At 39.0% G+C, this 18,752-nt stretch overlaps 1 protein-coding gene across 1 annotated transcript; it reads left to right on the forward strand.

Annotated features, from left to right (window-relative positions):
• Nucleotides 1-353: 353 nt before the first annotated feature.
• gnb5b (guanine nucleotide binding protein (G protein), beta 5b) lies at nt 354-14,068 on the forward strand. The gene is made up of 11 exons (XM_079664514.1): nt 354-669; nt 2,850-2,986; nt 3,076-3,117; nt 4,231-4,307; nt 5,413-5,545; nt 8,867-9,010; nt 9,696-9,787; nt 10,595-10,643; nt 11,474-11,570; nt 12,367-12,533; nt 13,576-14,068. The coding sequence occupies exons 1-11, from the start codon at nt 558-560 to the stop codon at nt 13,585-13,587; spliced, it is 1,062 nt and encodes a 353-aa protein (XP_079520640.1). The 5' UTR covers nt 354-557; the 3' UTR covers nt 13,588-14,068.
• The last annotated feature ends 4,684 nt before the right edge of the window (nt 14,069-18,752 follow it).

The following is an 18,752-nucleotide window of genomic DNA, read 5'->3' on the forward strand; positions in this document are numbered from 1 at the left end:
ATTTCATTAGTGAGCAAAAATGTAATCTCGGTTTTAAATTATAATAATCACAATGTATGTTTGATATGCGTGTCAATATTAATATGGCACAGTATAACAACTTTTGTATTTGTATGTATATAACTAAAGATTGGTTCACACACAATTAGTACAATTGCTACAATTTACGAACCACAGCAGTGGTGTAAGACTTAAACATTTTTTTTTTTTAAAGTCTACTGTATATGATGCTCAATGGTCAGAAAAGCGATCCATTGTTCTTTAAAATGATTTAATTTGGAGATAATGTGGAAGACCAATGCTGCAGCAGTGTCTCCAAATGCGTGTGGTGCCTGTTAATGTATCTGAATGTGGAGGATGGAGGATGGAAGAGGAGGGGGGAGACTAACAGAGCGCGAGCTGTCAGAGTGACACGCGCGGCCGGCGCAGCATCACTGTCTCTAGGCGAATCTTTCCAAATCCCTTTAACATCATTCGTCACATTTGGCTGTTTCTGCAGAGTTTCTCCACCCTTCGTCTCCCTCGTCCTCTAACAGTGTGTGTTGTTTCTCTCAAAGATGGCCTGCGCGGGGCTCACGGCGGGAGAGTCGGTCGCGAGCCTGAAGAAGGAGAGCGAGACTCTGAAGAAGAAGCTCGAGGAGGAGCGGGGGAAGCTCAGTGACATCGAGTGTGAGTGCCCGATAAAAACTACCTTTACTCCTGCTGTACACTGCATCTAAAACCGCCTCACTCTTCGTTTTAACATTTAGGCCTAGCATTAGGTTTTGTTTGCATACAAAGCTAACTCCATGCTCTTATTTTAAAAGTATAGCCTTTCTGTGTCTGTTTAGTGATGAGGATGAGATTGTGCACAATCGTGGTCGGATGTTTAACTAAATATATATATATTATATATATAATATGTATTTGTATAGCATTTTACGTGCAAGAAATTCTAAACAATAAAGTAAAATGGACATAGGATACATGTATTAATTAAAACACGAATAGAAATCCAGGATGGAAAATAAAACACTTAGAAATAACATAAAAATAGGTTTAAACAGATAATAATATTAAAATCAGTAACCATATTTGCAGCATGTGCATTTTTAATACTGAAGCAGGGACAGAAAGTCTCCATACTGCTTAGAATAAGTGTTTCTATCTTTATTTGCTATCAGAAGCCAGCCTGGCAGTATATAACGTATAGGTCAAATAAGCTTCTACGCAGATACATTAAATGCTGCTAACACGTTTAAACATCTCTACTATAAATGTATCATCTTATAAAAATGATGAAGCACAGGAAGACACCATTTAGCAGTCATACTTTGAGTTTGCTGATGATATTTTTAGTAAGATTTTGATTATTTCTATCATGGAGCCTTGTGTTTTGTTTACATCGCTAAGCAATACAGTAAATTGAATACATGTTTAAAACAAAAACCACTATAAATGTGAAGATGGGTAAATAAAACACTTAAAAATAACAATAAATAATATTAAATAGTATGTATAGTTAAATAAAAGCAACTGAAAGTGATTAATATGAATAATAAAAGCAGTATGCGTAATATTTAACTTTGAACTATTTACTTTTCAGAACAACTACTTTACATACAAAACCTTTGAAAGATCATATTATTTTCAAAGATTAGCCTGCCTGCTGTTTAGAAAATAGTTAAAATTAGCTTCTACTGTACGCAGAGACATTATATGCTGCTAACACTTTCAAACATATTTACTATAAATGTAACATCTTATAAAATGATTTAACACCAGAGAAGGCAAAAGTACACACATCCTTTACTCAAGTAGAAGTACAGGTACTCGTGTTTAAAAATACTCTGGTGAAAGTAGAAGTACTGACTAAACTTCTTTACTCAAGTAAAAGTAAAGAGGCTTTGAAATGTACTTAATTAAAAGTACCCATAACTAGCAGCTGTTTTAAAGAGTACCTGACCTCCCTTTATATTAATAGAACAATAATATCATTGTTACATAACGAACGTTTCCATGCTGAACAACGGCAACATGACAAAGTTTTAATTGGTCCCTCTTGTTTAGAGAAGACCAGGAAATGATGGATACACGGATCGTGTTCAAATCAGTAGGCACGTAATGACTCTAAATAATAATGATCACGCCACCAAACACACATTCAGACTAAAGGAACCAGCTTGTTTGGAAAATGTAAGAAGTAGAAAGTACAGGTATTTGTGTTCAAAATGTAAGAAGTAAAAGTAAAAAGTCGTGAGAAAAATAAGTAGTGGAGTAAAGTACCGATACCAGAAAAATGGACTTAAGTAAAGTAACAAAGTATTTGTACTCCACTACTTCCTGTGGGGGAAACTTCTGAAGCAATTGGAGTCAGGACTCAGAGAGACACGAGGAGAGCTGGAGCTTTGATGGCAAACACGGACTGAGAATTCACAAGACATGTCACGGGCTACGAGTTGACCACACGTTTGAGATGCCACTATCAATTCTGAAGAACCCTCCTGTAGCTCGAGGTTTTAACTAGTTCAGAGTGTAATAATCAACATTCTTCAAAAGATAGACTAAACAGCTGAGGACACTGAATCACATCTGTTGTTGCTTATGGCTCGGGGTCATCAACAGCCCGACAAGGATGTGTTCCAGGTGTCCCACAACAATAACTATCTCTAACCGAGAGTTGCCCGGTCACAAACTGGCAACATCAACAATATGCTAGGGCAGCCCCTCCTTAAGGTTGGTCAGAGGGCGAAGGAGGACATGCAGGGTAAATTATTCCCCAACACTTCCCTCCTCTGTTTAACACAGACAGACACTTTGAGTTTACTGTGTATTATAGTAAGGTATTGAATGAAGCTCTGTTTCTTCAGTAAACCAGGTGGCAGAGAAGGTGGAGGTGCTGGGCGCTCTCGCCATAAAGACCAGACGTGTGCTGAAGGGTCACGGGAACAAGGTGCTGTGCATGGACTGGTGTAAAGACAAACGTCGGTTAGTCAGCTCTTCACAGGTGAACACACGCACTCCTGCACACACACATGTTCATTTTATGCTGTAAGACTTCTTCTTTTTTAATATGGATTTTCTTCTCTTATCTAGGATGGCAAAGTGATTGTCTGGGATGGATTCACTCTGAATAAGGTGAGTAGACGTCTGTGTGTGGATGGGTGTGGGAATTCATTTGTATAATAACTTGTATAAAAAATTTCTTTCAGATACACTTTTTGTTATATTCCATGGAATGCTCTTAACATCCCGATAGCAATGAATATCTTAAGTGCTTTGACAAAAAATTCATTAAAAAATGTCATCTGTGGAAGCGGTGCCGCTGTGAAAAGCACGACCAATCATCTGAGCCGGCCCGGCTAAAATAACTGGATGGCCTACCTGCCTGTCAGCCTTCCATCTGTGCACAAACTTATCTCGTGCCCTCATTGGTCATGTGCGCGTTTGTGTGTGTTGGAGGAGGGGCTCTGTAAGGAAGTCTGAAGGGAGGGGCAGATTTTTTCCGATTGTGTATTTTCAAATTCTAGCGCACTCAAGCTGGTTTCTCCAAAATTACTTACCCTACCTTTAAAGAGCTAAATATCAAAAGCTCAAGTTTTCTCTTAAACAAATAATTTAAAGCTTTTTTTTGCAATATTGAATGATTTACTGATACTATCAACCTTGTTAAAGTTTTACCTCTATGTCCATTTTATATTTTAAAAAGGTACAAAATAGCCTGCAATACCCATGATACTTACAGGTTACATAAAGTAATCCAACAGAATCTACAAAATGTAGATTTCATTTGTACCAATCATATGCTCTTTGAATACCAGCAGTTTGAGCTTAGGTAGATTTTTTAAATAGGACTCCCAACATTTTGCATATACAATCAAAAGTCTTAGGTTTTTAAATAACGTTTGTCATCATAATTCAAAACGTTTGAGATGGATGTCCTTCCAATAGAACATAAACGTGTCTCTTCACTTCACCATAAGTACTGGTGTGAAGTGGGTGGAGGATCATGCTCACATGGAAAAATGCTTTTAAAGATTATCTATCCATCTGTCCCCTGTAATGACTGTGTGTGTGTGTGTGTGTGTGTGTGTGTGTGTGTGTGTGTGTGTGTGTGTGTGTGTGTGTGTGTGTGTGTGTGTGTGTGTGTGTGTGTGTGTGTGTGTGTGTGTGTGTGTGTGTGTGTGTGTGTGTGTGTGTGTGTGTGTGTGTGTGTGTGTGTGTGTGTGTGTGTGTGTGTGTGTGTTACAGGAACACGGTCTGAACCTGCCGTGTACATGGGTGATGGCGTGTGCGTATTCCCCCTCTGGTTGTGCTGTGGCATGTGGGTGAGTACAGAAAACATCTCTTTTTAATGTCTACATTTAATAAACTGTTGAGAAAAAATATATATCTGTATTGTTTTAATACAAAGTTATTTATATGAATGTGGAATTATATATATTCTGGATATGTTAGCTTATTGGAGTCAAGTGTTACTCTGCAAAAGCATCAAAACTTGACATGACCCTGGTTGCCCTTTCAATGACTTCACACTAATGTAAATATAACCTAATTTTATAATTTCTGGTGACTGCTACTGTTGTTGCTCAGCAGCAGTGAATATATCCTATACTGGGAATATGTTTTTTTCACTGTACTTAATCAGACACCTAATGAAAGGATTAGGCGCTTTCACACCGGAGTACTTTTCCCAGGAATAGTTCCGATAGTTCCTGGGATTTTGCATTCACACCAAAAAGATCTGGAGCTAGAACTTTTTTTACCCCTTTTCAGTCAGGGGCTTTCCTGGGGAGAAAAGGGTTCCAATTTCTGATTGGCTGGGAGAATTGCAAACCACGCCCTGTAAAACTCTGAAAAGTTTTTGTGAAGCCGCCATTTTATTTGCTCGCTTTAGCATTATTAGCATTAGCCCAGCGCACCAACGGAGAGTGACTAACTTATGGCAACGCAAAAGAAAACATGGGAGCGGTGGAGATGAGGTGTCGGCGTTCTGGCTATTTACTCGGAAGGCTTCAGTAGAAGCTGCTGGGAAGACTCCCAGCAGCTTCTACTGAAGCCAGTCCCCAACTCCGGGGACTTCCGGCCGGGGACTTCGGGTGGCAGTGTACGCCGTGAAGTTGTTTGCGGCCTGCCAGTAAACTCAAAGCAGAAGAAGAAGAAGTGACGTCAGCGGCTCTCTCAGGGACTGATTCCGATGTGATCGCGATTTACTCCAGGAAATAAAAGTTCCGGGAACTATTCCTGGGAAAAGTACTTGGTGTGAAAGCGCCTATTGTTTGTAACCTCTGATTTCTATGTCTATCTCAGATCAATAAGACTATATCCATCATTACCATAAAACCCCCCGTGTAATAAGTGTTGTTTTAAGATTTCAACTAAAAAGTGAACGCCCTTTCATCTAACCTCTAATGTTTTTATCTCCTTTAACAGTGGATTGGATAACAAGTGCTCGGTGTTCCCGCTGTCGCTGGACAAAAACGAGAACTTGAATGCAAAAAAGAAGTCTGTCGCCATGCACACCAACTACGTCTCAGGATGCACCTTCACCAGCTCTGACATGCAGGTGAGCCCCTCTTCACTGCCTTATGAGAAACTGGACACAAGGGCATTTTATGGGTTAAACTTTTGTAATGTATTTTAAAGGTCACCTATTATGCAAAATCCACTTTTTCCTGTCTTTTATGCATAAACATGTGTCCCCTCTGTTTAAAGAGATTCTGAAAGATTCAGAAAAAAAGATTCTCTCTTTTTGTCCTGATCCAATTATATAAAAACCTGTCTGAAAATGAGCTGATCAGATTTTGGCCACTTTATGATGTCATAACGTTTCTTTGGCAACCTTGGTTGGTGATTGGCTAATGGTTACCTTATCACCTGAATCTCCTCCTAGAGCACCATTGTGTTCTTTTTAACCAAATCTCTCTCAGAGGGGCGTGGGGAGGGGCTCCTTATTTTCATCTAAAGTAACAGACAGAGAATCAGCACTTTGGAAACAGGGCTGAAACAGAGGGGATTATGGGATGCTGCAATGATCTGTTTGGTGTTTGGAGCCAAACACTACAGAGACATGTTTTGTATATATCTGAGATCTATAATATATTGATGAAAAACAGTATAATGGGGACCTTTAAGTGGTTTTAAGTGGAACTGAAACATTTGATTCTAAATACATTCTGCATAGTTTATTTTTTGTATTTATAAGAAGAACTAAAATTCACTTGAATCTGAGAGATATGGTTAGTAAATCTATTCTCTGTATTTGCTATGTTTTGCCCTGGAATGATCTTTTTGCAGTTGTTACACCGTTAATATCAAGCGTCCTAAAGCCCGAAGCAGCCTTACTGTACTGTACTGATAACTTGAACTAACAGAAAACAAACCACAGTTAAGTCATTTGCACCGACAACCTCTCACACTCTAAGCAGACTTCATACCATTAGACTCATTTGTTATTTGTTTCCTCCCCAATTCTTATATTTGAGTCATCCGATAATAATATATACCATCAGAAAAATCTTTAAAACTATGAATAATATATTTACACTGTATTTAAGGATTAGTATTCTGTTGAGTCATCTTTGTAAGGTTCCTACTTAAAGGTTATGGAGTCCAAATGTATTCTTTGTTGGCTGTGCCTTGTACTCCCTGACAGGAAAGGACATTCTCAAGGGAGAGCATGAAAGAAACCGCCCGGATATTTGACTTAAATCATTTACTCCCCTCCGGCCGCTAACAAGATAGTGGAGCACAACGAGTGAGGAGGGGAAGATGGAGATGGGTGCCAGGGCTGGGGGCTGGGGGGGGGGGGGGTCCTCTTCTCTGCGAGTATTATTAGACACTGAGTGGCCTTTATCTGAGAAAGAGGCCTTTATCAAGGAAAGAGTGGAGTACCGTGTCCTGAGAGCAGAACATTTAACACACAGACACGCACATGCATGTGTTCCTCCTGAGTGTCTCTGGCATTGTGCGTCTCACACAAAAACACACTGCATGCACACTGTGACGCCCACAGCTCTTACACTTTCCATTCAAGTAGATCAGGGCTGTGGACTATATGAAGGGCTCACAAAGAACTGTGTTCACTATACTTACATTTTCCAGCAGCCTTCAAAACTGCAAACAGGAGGGTTGTGAATGCATACAGTTTTGCGTTTTTATAAAAGGAGCCGCAACAATTAGTCGACCAATCAGGAGAAGAACAATTTAGAATTGACAGAAAATGCTAATTTTGTACCTCTCAAATATGGAGATGACCTTTTTTCCTGTTTGATTTAACATATTCAATTGATTATATTGTAGCTTTGGACTTACAAAAACAATTTAAGATATCGCCATGCATCAATAAATAGAGAAAATATTCAGCAGATTCGTCGAAAATGAAAATAAGTGTTAGTTGCATCCCTGAGTGATATCTTTGTGTTCAACCTAGCAACATGGAGCACACTCAGTCAGATAAACAGATCGTATGCATCATGTGAGTCTTTTATAAAAAACAATATTTACACGTTCAGTAGGATCATTGGGTAATTTATTGAACCCCCTGCAAGGACTTCATATATGGTAACATGCAGGTGGTGGTGGGCAGAATTCGACCAATGCAAAGGCTCTCTATAATATCAGAGAGGTTCCCATCTGTGTGTGTGTCAGTAATTGTGGCTTACTGATAATTGCATTCATGTTGAAACTGGAGCTCACTCGCTGTGCAGGCAGGATGTGGTGTGTGTGTGTAGGTGTGTGTGTGTGTGTGTGTGTGTGTGTGTCTGTGTGCTTGAGGTCATCCAGCAGGAGTCTCTAATCCAGCAGCAGCAGGGACCTCTGATGTCTGCATGTGTCTCTAAATGCCCATAATCTGTTTTCATCAGAGGAGGCGCTGACATTTAGACATTGTGTGTGGATACACGAGGCACAGTGACAGTTTCTGTTAGTGAGGAGGAGCTGACCTTTGGATTCTGTCTCGCGCGTGTGTGTGTGTGTGTGTGTGTGTGTGTGTGTGTGTGTGTGTGTGTGTGTGTGTGTGTGTGTGTGTGTGTGTGTGTGTGTGTGTGTGTGTGTGTGTGTGTGTGTGTGTGTGTGTGTGTGTGTGTGTGTGTGTGTGTGTGTGTGTGTGTGTGTGCGTGCGTGCACACACGCGTGGTGCACCTGCGCGTGGTGCACCTGCATATTTTATAGTAAGTTCACAATTTGTGATCGAATAATGGTTTCAGCTCTTTTGTATGTTCTGGTTTCAGTGCATATACAGTATGTTGCCATCAGATGTAGTCGACCTGTCGGCACTCAGAACATAGCGGATGTTGATGACGCTGGTGTGATCCTTTGAACGCACTAATGAGGTCAAAATGACCGAAACTAAACCTCATTTTGATTTCAAGTTTATTTTGGGCTATTTCACTTCTCTGTTTTAAGTGGTCTAATTTAAAAATGAAAGCAAAGCCTGAAGCCAAAGTCATACAGATAGAGAACAAACCACCTACGTAGGCGATTGTTACAAAAATAAATCCTACTACATCTCCCCAATGAAATGTATTTTATTTCAGAGCATGAACAATACTTTTTTTAGGAATGTAATAATTCATTCATTAATTATTATTCATGTATTTTTTTATCCAGAAATTGTCTTTCATTTGTGGAGTTTCCAACATAATACGTTATGTGTCTTTTTCTTTTTTTAATTGTATGTTGAACATGTGTGGCGTGCCCATGCTCGTGTGTGTGTGTGTGTGTGTGTGTGTGTGTGTGTGTGTGTGTGTGTGTGTGTGTGTGTGTGTGTGTGTGTGTGTGTGTGTGTGTGTGTGTGTGTGTGTGTGTGTGTGTGTGTGTGTGTGTGTGTGTGTGTGTGTGTGTGTGTGTGTGTGTGTGTGTGTGTGTGTGTGTGTGTGTGTGTTAGCTCCTGACCTCCAGCGGTGACGCCACATGTGCCCTGTGGGATGTGGAAAGCGGGCAGCTGCTGCAGAGCTTCCACGGTCACACAGCTGATGTCCTGTCCCTGGACCTCGCTCCGTCTGAGACAGGAAACACCTTCGTCTCTGGGGTGAGAGAGACAGTGTGTGGATGTGTCTGTTTGGTATAATATAATGCTGCAAAACCTTGTATCTGTTACATGTATATACTTATTTAGAGTTTGATACTGATATTTCAAAGAAACTAGATTTTTAGAATAGAGCAATGAGCAAAAATTCAAAAGGTTCAAAACAGCCTACTGCAATACCCATGAAACGTACAGGCTACAATATCTTGGATCTGATTTGTACCAATCATATGCTCTTTGAATACCAGCAGTTTGAGCTTAGGTCGATTTTTTAAAATAGGACTGCCAACATTTTGCATATACAATCTCATATCTTAGGTTTTTCAATAACGTTTGTCATCATAAATCAAAGCATTTGAGATGGATGTCCTTCCAATAGAACATAAACGTGTCTCTTCACTTCACCATAAGTACTGGTGTGAAGTGGGTGGAGGATCATGCTCACATGGAAAAATGCTTTTAAAGATTATCTATCCATCTGTCCCCTGTAATGACTGTGTGTGTGTGTGTGTGTGTGTGTGTGTGTGTGTGTGTGTGTGTGTGTGTGTGTGTGTGTGTGTGTGTGTGTGTGTGTGTGTGTGTGTGTGTGTGTGTGTGTGTGTGTGTGTGTGTGTGTGTGTGTGTGTGTGTGTGTGTGTGTGTGTGTGTGTGTGTGTGTGTGTGTGTGTGTGTGTGTGTGTTTTATCAGGGCTCTGATAAAAAGTCCAACATCTGGGACATGCGCTCTGGACAGAACGTTCAGTCTTTTGAGAGCCACGAATCGGACATCAACTGTGTGAAGTGAGTGCAGCTCCTTGATAAAAAGAAACATATATAAAAGAATGGAACATGAGATAAAGATGTCATACATGGTTCGTACTGCTACTACTAATACATATTGAGACCTTTCATTCCTCCATAGCTCATCAGGATGCACAATGAAAGAGGGCATTTTACAGCTGTGTGTCTGCACACGTGCCCAACGTCATAGATACATCTGAGGCGCACTGCTGCCCTTTCATTTATTCCTCTTTGACTAAATGAGAGGCCGTAGTGTCCTGACTTAATCATGTTTTTAAATGTTCAAGAAAACGAACTGGGTTGAATACTAAAAATGAGAACTATATTGAATATGGTCCAAATAACATTTAAATCTAGCTTTTCTGTTATTTGACTTTTTGGAAAAAGATACGGATGCATTTTTGCAAAAATAAATTAGCATCATTCACAATTTCCTTTTTCTCAATTAGCGAGATTTGATCTTGCTCCAGATAAGAGTAAGACCAGCTTTCATCACGTCTATTGAGCAGAAATACTCACTTAATGAAGATGTGTGGGCTTCTTCATGCAGTAAAAACATTTTTCAAACACTATTTAATGTGATTTTAACAATGGAAGAAAAAGTTAATTAATACAAAATTGAAAGGGGGTTGACCTTTAACCTTTGACAAGAACAAAATAGTGTGTTCGCGTAGCGGTCGGTCTAAATTCTGTTTCTATAATAATCTGTGACTAAAGAGTAAGCGGGAAACTAGTAATAAATAAGTAATCGTATTTGTTGATACTTTCTGATGCATGACTTCTGACTCTACGTCCCTGTGTGTTCAGGTATTACCCGAGTGGGGACGCTTTTGCCTCGGCTTCAGACGATGCCACAGTGAGTCACGTCCAACTGTTCCACCTGTTTATCACTTTGTTGTGATGTGTCCGTTGCTCGTGTCAATATGTGTCCCGCACAAGGTCGTTATTGACGTCCTCAGTGCATGTGTAGATATTCGATTGATTTATTGTGTCTGAACCAGTTTCTTATCAGGATTTATTAAGGAGGGAACTCAGTGAACCTATTAATAGAGATAGAATTGGGAGGGATGAAACCCTCTTTAATGGTCACACACGCAGAGCACACAGCACACAGTGACATTTGTTCTCTGCTTTAACCCATCCTAGTACCAGGAGTCTTGTACTCTAACCGAACAACACCTGTCAACAGAAACAGATACATAGAAATACAACAACGTGTACTGACATGCTCAAAAGTAATCTCGACTAGGGATGGGATAGTTTGTTCTTATAGAGATAAAAATGTGTCACAAAGTTGATTGTGGCTAACTTCCTCATCCTAATCTTAAATATTCTCATTTGTTGAGAATAGCTCAACATCATGATAATTGCAATTTTGCTATTTTTATTTATTTATCTAGGGCACCTTTTAAGTTCACTAAACAGTGGTCTGTCCAATCTGTGGTCCATTAATAATACTAGTTTTTTTTAAATGTATACAGTAAAGTGATATATATTTTGATGGCTTTATGGAAAACATTGTAAATCCCAATTATTTTGGCCAGGATCATTTTGACAGGACATTTTCATATAATCCTATGCCAGACTCTGACCTTTTTGCTATCATTCTTTAATACTACCTACTGTGTACTGAAAGGTCCACTGTGAAATCACTGTTTGTGTCCTGTCTGTGTTTTCGTCCCTCAGTGTCGTTTCTTTGATCTGCGCGCTGACCGTGAGGTGGCCGTCTATCAGAAGGACAGCGTGATATTTGGAGCCTCCACTCTGGACTTCTCTCTGAGTGGTAAGGTTTTCTGAAGCACTTTAAACTAAATCATCCATTGATAGTGTGGAGTATGCAATACTCATAAAGCATCTTAAAGGTAACCTATTATGCAAAATCCACTTTTTAAATGTATTTTATTCATCAACATGTGTCCCCTCTGTGTAAAGAGATTCTGAAAGTTTCAGGAAAAAAGATTCTCTAAATTTTTGTCCTGATCAAATTATATAAAAACCTGTCTGAAAATGAGCTGATCAGATTTTGGCCACTTTATGATGTCATAATGATTATTTGGCTTGTGTAACCATTAGCCAATCACCAACCAAGGTAACCCCCCCCCACCCCAAACACACCTTATCACCTGAATCTTTTCCTAGAGCACCATTGTGTTCTTTTTAACCAAATCTCTCTGAGAGGGGCGTGGGGAGGGGCTCCTTATTTTCATCTAAAGTAAGAGACAGAGAATCAGCACTTTTGAAACAGGGCTGAAACAGAGGGGATTATGGGTAATGCTGCAATGATCTGTTTGGTGTTGGAGCCAAACACTTCAGAGACATGTTCTGTATATATGTGAGACCTATAATATATTGATGAGAAACAGTATAATGGGGACCTTTAAGGGAACGTTTCTGGGAATAATTCCTGATGCAGTGTTTTAAATAAATGAAGCTATTTTTTAGTAATTCAAGGAAATTGTGAGTTGATAACACAACTTCCCTAACAAACCTGGTTTCTGCGTCTACTTCCCCTTTTTCCAAATTCCCCACTTCCTGTTTCATGTCATTTCTCTCTCTCCCTCGCCCCCTCACGCCCACAGGCCGCCTGCTGTTCGCTGGATATAACGACTACACCATCAATGTGTGGGACGTGTTGAAGGGAACTCGTGCTTCCATCCTGTTCGGCCACGAGAACCGCGTCAGCAGAGTGAGAGTGTCGCCCGACGGCACAGCGCTCTGCTCCGCCTCCTGGGACAACACCTTACGGGTCAGCAGCACTTTAAAGCATCATCATGAATTGAACACTTCACTTTCATGTTCATGTTCATTTTCTGCCAGTTTGTTCACATCACAACATAGGAAGTTACGTTGAGCTCCTTTAATTAAATTAACACATGAGTGTTACCTGGTCTTATTTGACAAAAGGGTTGAGATTAGGGATGTCTCGATATACCAGTGTTTGGGTTTATCATGCCGTTAAAAAATGTAAAATAAGGGATGATGATGATGATGATGATGATGATGATGTTAATAATCCACATACCATAATCCTGGCTAACGAATCCAATGCATCTTAAATAACTTCTGCTTTTTCTTTTTGTGTATTTATTTGGTATTTTACTTGTATTTTAACCAGGAGTTTTTCCCATTGAGATAAAAAATAAAATGTTCAAAGGGGCTCTGTCCAGGACAGCCACCTACAAAGTTTCATATTAAAGAGCAAGCAACAAACGTTTGACAAAATAGCAAAAAACTTAAAATAAATCAAATAAAACTAAGAACCAAGGAGCAGTCCTTGTAGAGGAAATGTGCAGGAAGTCACTAATTATTTTGGCAATGATAATTGTGATTTGAAAATAGCTGTGAAATCTCTTTAGGATTATAACTGTCCAGTCCAGTATATAAATTGGATGATTTTAAATTTGAAAATATTTCAAAAGCTTATGTTGGTCTACTAACCTGTTACTGAAAGACGTCAATCAAGATCTGGTGGCCAACGTGTGGCCGACCGTGTCCTCATATTAACACCATGTGTTTTCTTACACTTGCTTTTTATTGCCAAACTAATCACTTCTCAGAGGGGGCGTGGCCAGCAGCAGCTAATTAGCATTTAAAGCTACAGAATTAGCACTTTTGAAACAGGGCTGAAACAGAGGGTTTATGGGACGCTACAATGATCTGTTTGGTGTTTGAAGCCAAACACTTCAGAGACATTTCTTGTATTTATCTGAGACCTATAATATATTGATGAAAAAGAGTAGGGAACTTTAAGCTAATAACTAATGATTCTTCTCTCTTCTCCCCTGCAGATTTGGTCCTAGAGCTGACGTCACAGTGATCCAGTGACGACAGAACCAGCATTATACGACTGCCAACACTAATACAGGAGAGTGTACATATAAACATTCAGTGTAACAAACACGCAGACGCACAGAAATCTAAAACATCTCTTCTGAAAGAGAACATATCATTGTATCATAACTGTAGGATGGGTATTTATGGTGACAGATTGATAATGAATTCATATTTATTGCTAAAATAGTGTAAAGATTGTGTCTGCTCTGCCATGTAGACCTGCAGCTAATATAATCATTTAATAAAATATATTATAATATGATTGTCCAGAAATATACCATAGGTGTACACACTGTATTTTTTGTAGTTACAGTGGCACTCTCCAAAAGAAATGGTTGTATTATCCAAAGGAAGTTTTTTAGCAGCCACTTACTTGTATAATGTCAATATACTTCAACAGTTTAGATACATTTCTTGTGTGAAAAATAAAAGAAGATTTTAAGTATGTTTCGGTACCTTTGTTTTATCTTCTACTGAGTTCTTGCAACCTCACTGATAATCTCATGCCGGTGGAGCCAAAGCAAATCAAAACTACCTGACATGTCTCTGCAAGAATAAGATACAAATGTATGTTTGGTATACATCAGTTGATGTTAAAGGTTCCCCTATCATACTGTTTTTCATCAATATATTATAGGTCTCATGTATATACAAAACATGTCTCTGACGTGTTTGGCTCTACCTTGGTTGGTTATTGGCTAACGGTTACACAAGCCACAACATCGATTTATGACTTTTTATATAAATGGATCAGGACAGAAAGCGAGATAATCTTTTTTCCTGAAACTTTCAGAATCTCTTTACACAGAGGGGACACATGTTGATGTATAAAAGACATGAACAAGTGGATTTTGCATAATAGGTGACCTTTAAGTGATTGTGCCACACAGTCTGTATTCAGCGCAGCATCCTGGCACCGAGGCTGACCTACTTTCAATCCCAGTGGCAGACATTAGCATTAGCAGGGGAGAAATGGCAACCATCATTACTGATTTTGACTAATTATTCTGTGTGTTTTAAAGACAATATTCTTTGTAAGACATCCCATTATCCTGACGTATTATACCCTATGCATCTATATAAGCTCAAGGGAAACAGTACTGAATGCATGTGGTAAAACTATCTGCCACCAGGGGGGGTGAACTGAACCACAGCTGTAAGAGGAATGTATGTAAGGCTGTTCCTATAGAATCTGAGGGTGAAACCTTCTTTAATTATCACACACACATGCACACAGCACATTCATGTGGAACTCGAGTGTATTTTCAAGGGATAATCTGCATAAATTAAGACATATCTTTAAGTCTGCAGTTATGCCAATTGAATATGATTTAGACAAACTAAACCTACTTTACATTTTCTCTATTTATGGATTCCATAACTCATAGTGTTGAAGCTCTTTTGAGATTGAACTGTTATATTATACTTTCAAACTTCAGGAGTGACCTTACTAGATGATATATTAGCTCAACTTCTCTATTGTTTAGTGGGAATGCGAATGCTGATACAGCATTCCAACTATCTGTTATGCTACGTACAACATTCTTCATTATTCCGCCGGGTTATTTTGCACCTCTTCTTCTCCCACATTCCACATCGCAGAAACTCCGTTCAAACATGAAAACGTTCAGCCCGGTCGGGAATCGATGGCTATTAATTACTTTGCTCATTCATAACTTTCCTAATTCCAGAGATACATCCCTTAATTCATCAATTTGTAACATGGAAGTCAATGGAGAAACTCTTCAGACTTGAACAATCTTCATGCAACTTCAAATGCTAATGGCTCTTTCATACTTTCACTCAGAAACCTCATTCCAACTTTAAAATGTTACACATCTTTCTGACATTATGGTAAATGGTAAATGGACTGTACTTATATAGCGCTTTATCCAGTCTTTAAGACCCCTCAAAGCGCTTTACATACTACATGTCATTCACCCATTCACACCCATTCATACAGAGCAGTGTACCTTACTCTATAGGACCTAACATTCATACACATTCACACACCGTTGGCCATCGGGAGCAACTCAGGGTTAAGTATCTTGCCCAAGGATACATCGACATGTTGACTGCATGGGCTGGGATCGAACCCACAACCTTCTGGTTGAAAGACGACCGCACTCCCTCGCAGCCACAGTCGCCCTTATTAACTATCTTTAGAGATATTAAACATTGTTCAGACCTTGGTAAAGAGGCCTTCTTCACATTTTAGAGTGCGTGATATCACAGCTAGAGTGGAGGACAGATTTAATTTTGCCGTCATATTTTGTTTTAAAAGTGCCATAATTAAACATTTAATTCGTGAGACATAATTTATCATGACAAACGTAGGAAAACATCACGTAGCTTCAAAAATTAAAAAGAGAGACTTTACATCTTCTCTATATTTATCAATAAGATATCTTTTTTACGAAACATATTTTTCGATGTAGCTTCCGTATTAGTTTTCTCTTTGGTTTAACTTCCTCCAGCGTGACGTAAATGTTACCCTGCGGTGCTATGAATTTAAATAAGCTTCCCTAAAACTGGGTAATGCAATGGTTAAAATAAATCTGCAGACTATTTCCCCTGGAAAGACTCGCTGCCAAAAGAAAAAGGAAATGAGAATGTGGTCACAAAAGCTGCTACTGATAAATCACATACCGATCATTTAAGTTACTCATTGCAAAGAGGAAGTTGAACAATGGATAGCTTCAGAGGCCCTTCATCATTTCGCGAATGATTTGCATGTTAACAATACAGTATGTGCATTAGGAAGAATGTGCGGATGTATCTTCCTATTGATGTGTGTGTTTCTGACTCTAAAGGTATCATAATAATCCAAACCAGTCCCAGACCATAACTCTTTCTTTTGCTAACGATACAAAACAATCCTTTTACATTGTCTCCTGTACACATTGTGTGGTATACATTCTGAAACCTATGGAGCATAGGGATTTAGCATGTTGTACCATGTATACACATTTTGCAAACCATGCTGCTGTGCTTTTAGATATTTGCAATGTTTTCAACCATTCCAAGCTTTCAATGGTTTCAATTCATCTCTGTATGATAAATCGTTTATCAGCCCTTTAAAACGTACTTGAGTTATGAAATCCATCACATTTTATTTGTAATGTTTGTTATTTTTAATACATTATAATCCTATACTGGTGTACGTTTCTGCAATTGCAACAGTATTACACTCCAATAATGCTAAAAACATTATCGATCATGGTCTCTACAAACAACCAAAGGTCAACCCTCCTTTCCACATCACCGTTTTAGGTATCACACAACACCCCCTGACACACAAATCTACTGTTTTTAAATCATTACTAAACTAGACATGAGTCTCTAGCTATAAAACTGCAGCACCTTTGTTCATTACTGAGTGGATAAAACATTTCTCTGTGAGGCTGAGCTTCCCTGAAACCAGTCAAATTTGAGTATCAAATGATATAAAAACATGTCATCTGGGAATTTGTTTGCAACATTTTCCTTTTATATATCATATTTATCTATTTGTTTAACCCTCCTGTTGTCTTCGGGTCAAATCTGACCGATTTACTACTTTCATCAATCATAACTGTTTAGTTTTACATTCGATTGCATTAAGGCTTTGTGATATCCTTCACAGTAGATATTTGAACATATCAAATCGCTGATCACCACTTTCATTGAATTGTGGATGATTTAGTCAACTTTGTAACACCCATGGTGTTCCCGGTCCAAAATTACCGCCATAAAGAAAAGGAAATAGTAACCATCCGGATCAGATAAAACACACACACACACACACACACACACACACACACACACACACACACACACACACACACACACACACACACACACACACACACACACACACACACACACACACACACACACACACACACACACACACACACACACACACACACACACACACACACACACACACACACACACACACACACACACACACACACACACACACACACACTCTAGATGTGTTTCCCCCCACCGGTTATGTGGCCATCCCCCCATGGCACACCTGGCACACGCAATACATGTTCAGTGTATATTCTTTGTTTATTTACTGCAGTTGTTCATGTATACCAGTAGTCTGATACAATATTTACAGTTTGAAAGGGTGTTAAATGACATTTGGTGATGATTAATGGTTTTTGTGTTAATGTAATAGCAGTTAAAACAGGACCGGTCAAATTTTACCACGAACACCAAATAGGAGGTTTAATATATTTCGACCCCAGCCAGGTTATTTGGAATTGAAATAGGGAAACACCCATGGGAAAACTCCAATAGAAGAGAGAGTTAGGTGAGAGACGGGAAGAGAAAGGGAAGGATAGTGGAATGGACGGATGGGTATTACCAGGCAGAGGAAGTACCCAAAATGCCCCCAGATTCACCACACTACATGGAACCGTTTTCTTAAACTGACTGCTTTCTTCATTACAAACCCTCTGCTATTCCACTTCCTCAAACCATTCACATTCAAGGTCTTTCCGTGTGTAGTGTACACGCTGTGATGTCACAGCCTGAGGGGAGAGTAGTGAGATGGTTTTCTGATGAATGAAACCTCGATGGATTACATGAGACCTAAATCTTTTTTTCTAAGTGAAGATTACATTCATGAATTTACATAAGGCTATTTGTTGCTGCAATTAGTGTCATAGATGCAACCAGGCAAGATCCTTTATTGTTTCATATGCTTATTATTTTTCAGGTATAATGAAGGAATTGCTCGGTTATTCAAATTGCAGGAATTCAGCATTCGTTAGGACATATACTTTTTTGTGACTTTTTATTTTGGTTTTAAAAGTGAAACATATAAGCAATGGTTGTCATATTGTATTAGGATTAACAACACAATTGTATTTAGCTTCAAAGCTTTTATCATTTATAAGCCCTTTCGTTTTTTCTACCTGAAAGCCTACCTGCACAATGATCTAATGATGAAGATAATTTGTGTTTTCCACATTTATCGTAGAGAAAGAAGGAAACATCTGTATTCTGATGGGACTTTTTGCAGGTTTTGTGCTTAAAAAGAATTCTAGGATTATATTAGAGAAATAGTTACCTACATAAATTTGGCAAGACTATTTCTTAGAAGTTCCATGGGACACTTTTTGCATTTCTC

The sequence above is a fragment of the Notothenia rossii genome (assembly GCF_949606895.1).
Source record: "Notothenia rossii genome assembly, chromosome: 2".
Lineage (NCBI taxonomy): Eukaryota > Metazoa > Chordata > Actinopteri > Perciformes > Nototheniidae > Notothenia > Notothenia rossii.

Coding starts and splice junctions, on each gene's coding strand:
- gnb5b (XM_079664514.1), top strand. CDS start 558: ATGGCCTGCGCGGGGCTCACGGCGGGAGAGTCGGTCGCGAGCCTGAAG. Junction 3,118..4,230: donor ATGGATTCACTCTGAATAAG/GTGAGTAGACGT, acceptor TGTGTGTTACAG/GAACACGGTCTGAACCTGCC. Junction 9,788..10,594: donor TCGGACATCAACTGTGTGAA/GTGAGTGCAGCT, acceptor CTGTGTGTTCAG/GTATTACCCGAGTGGGGACG.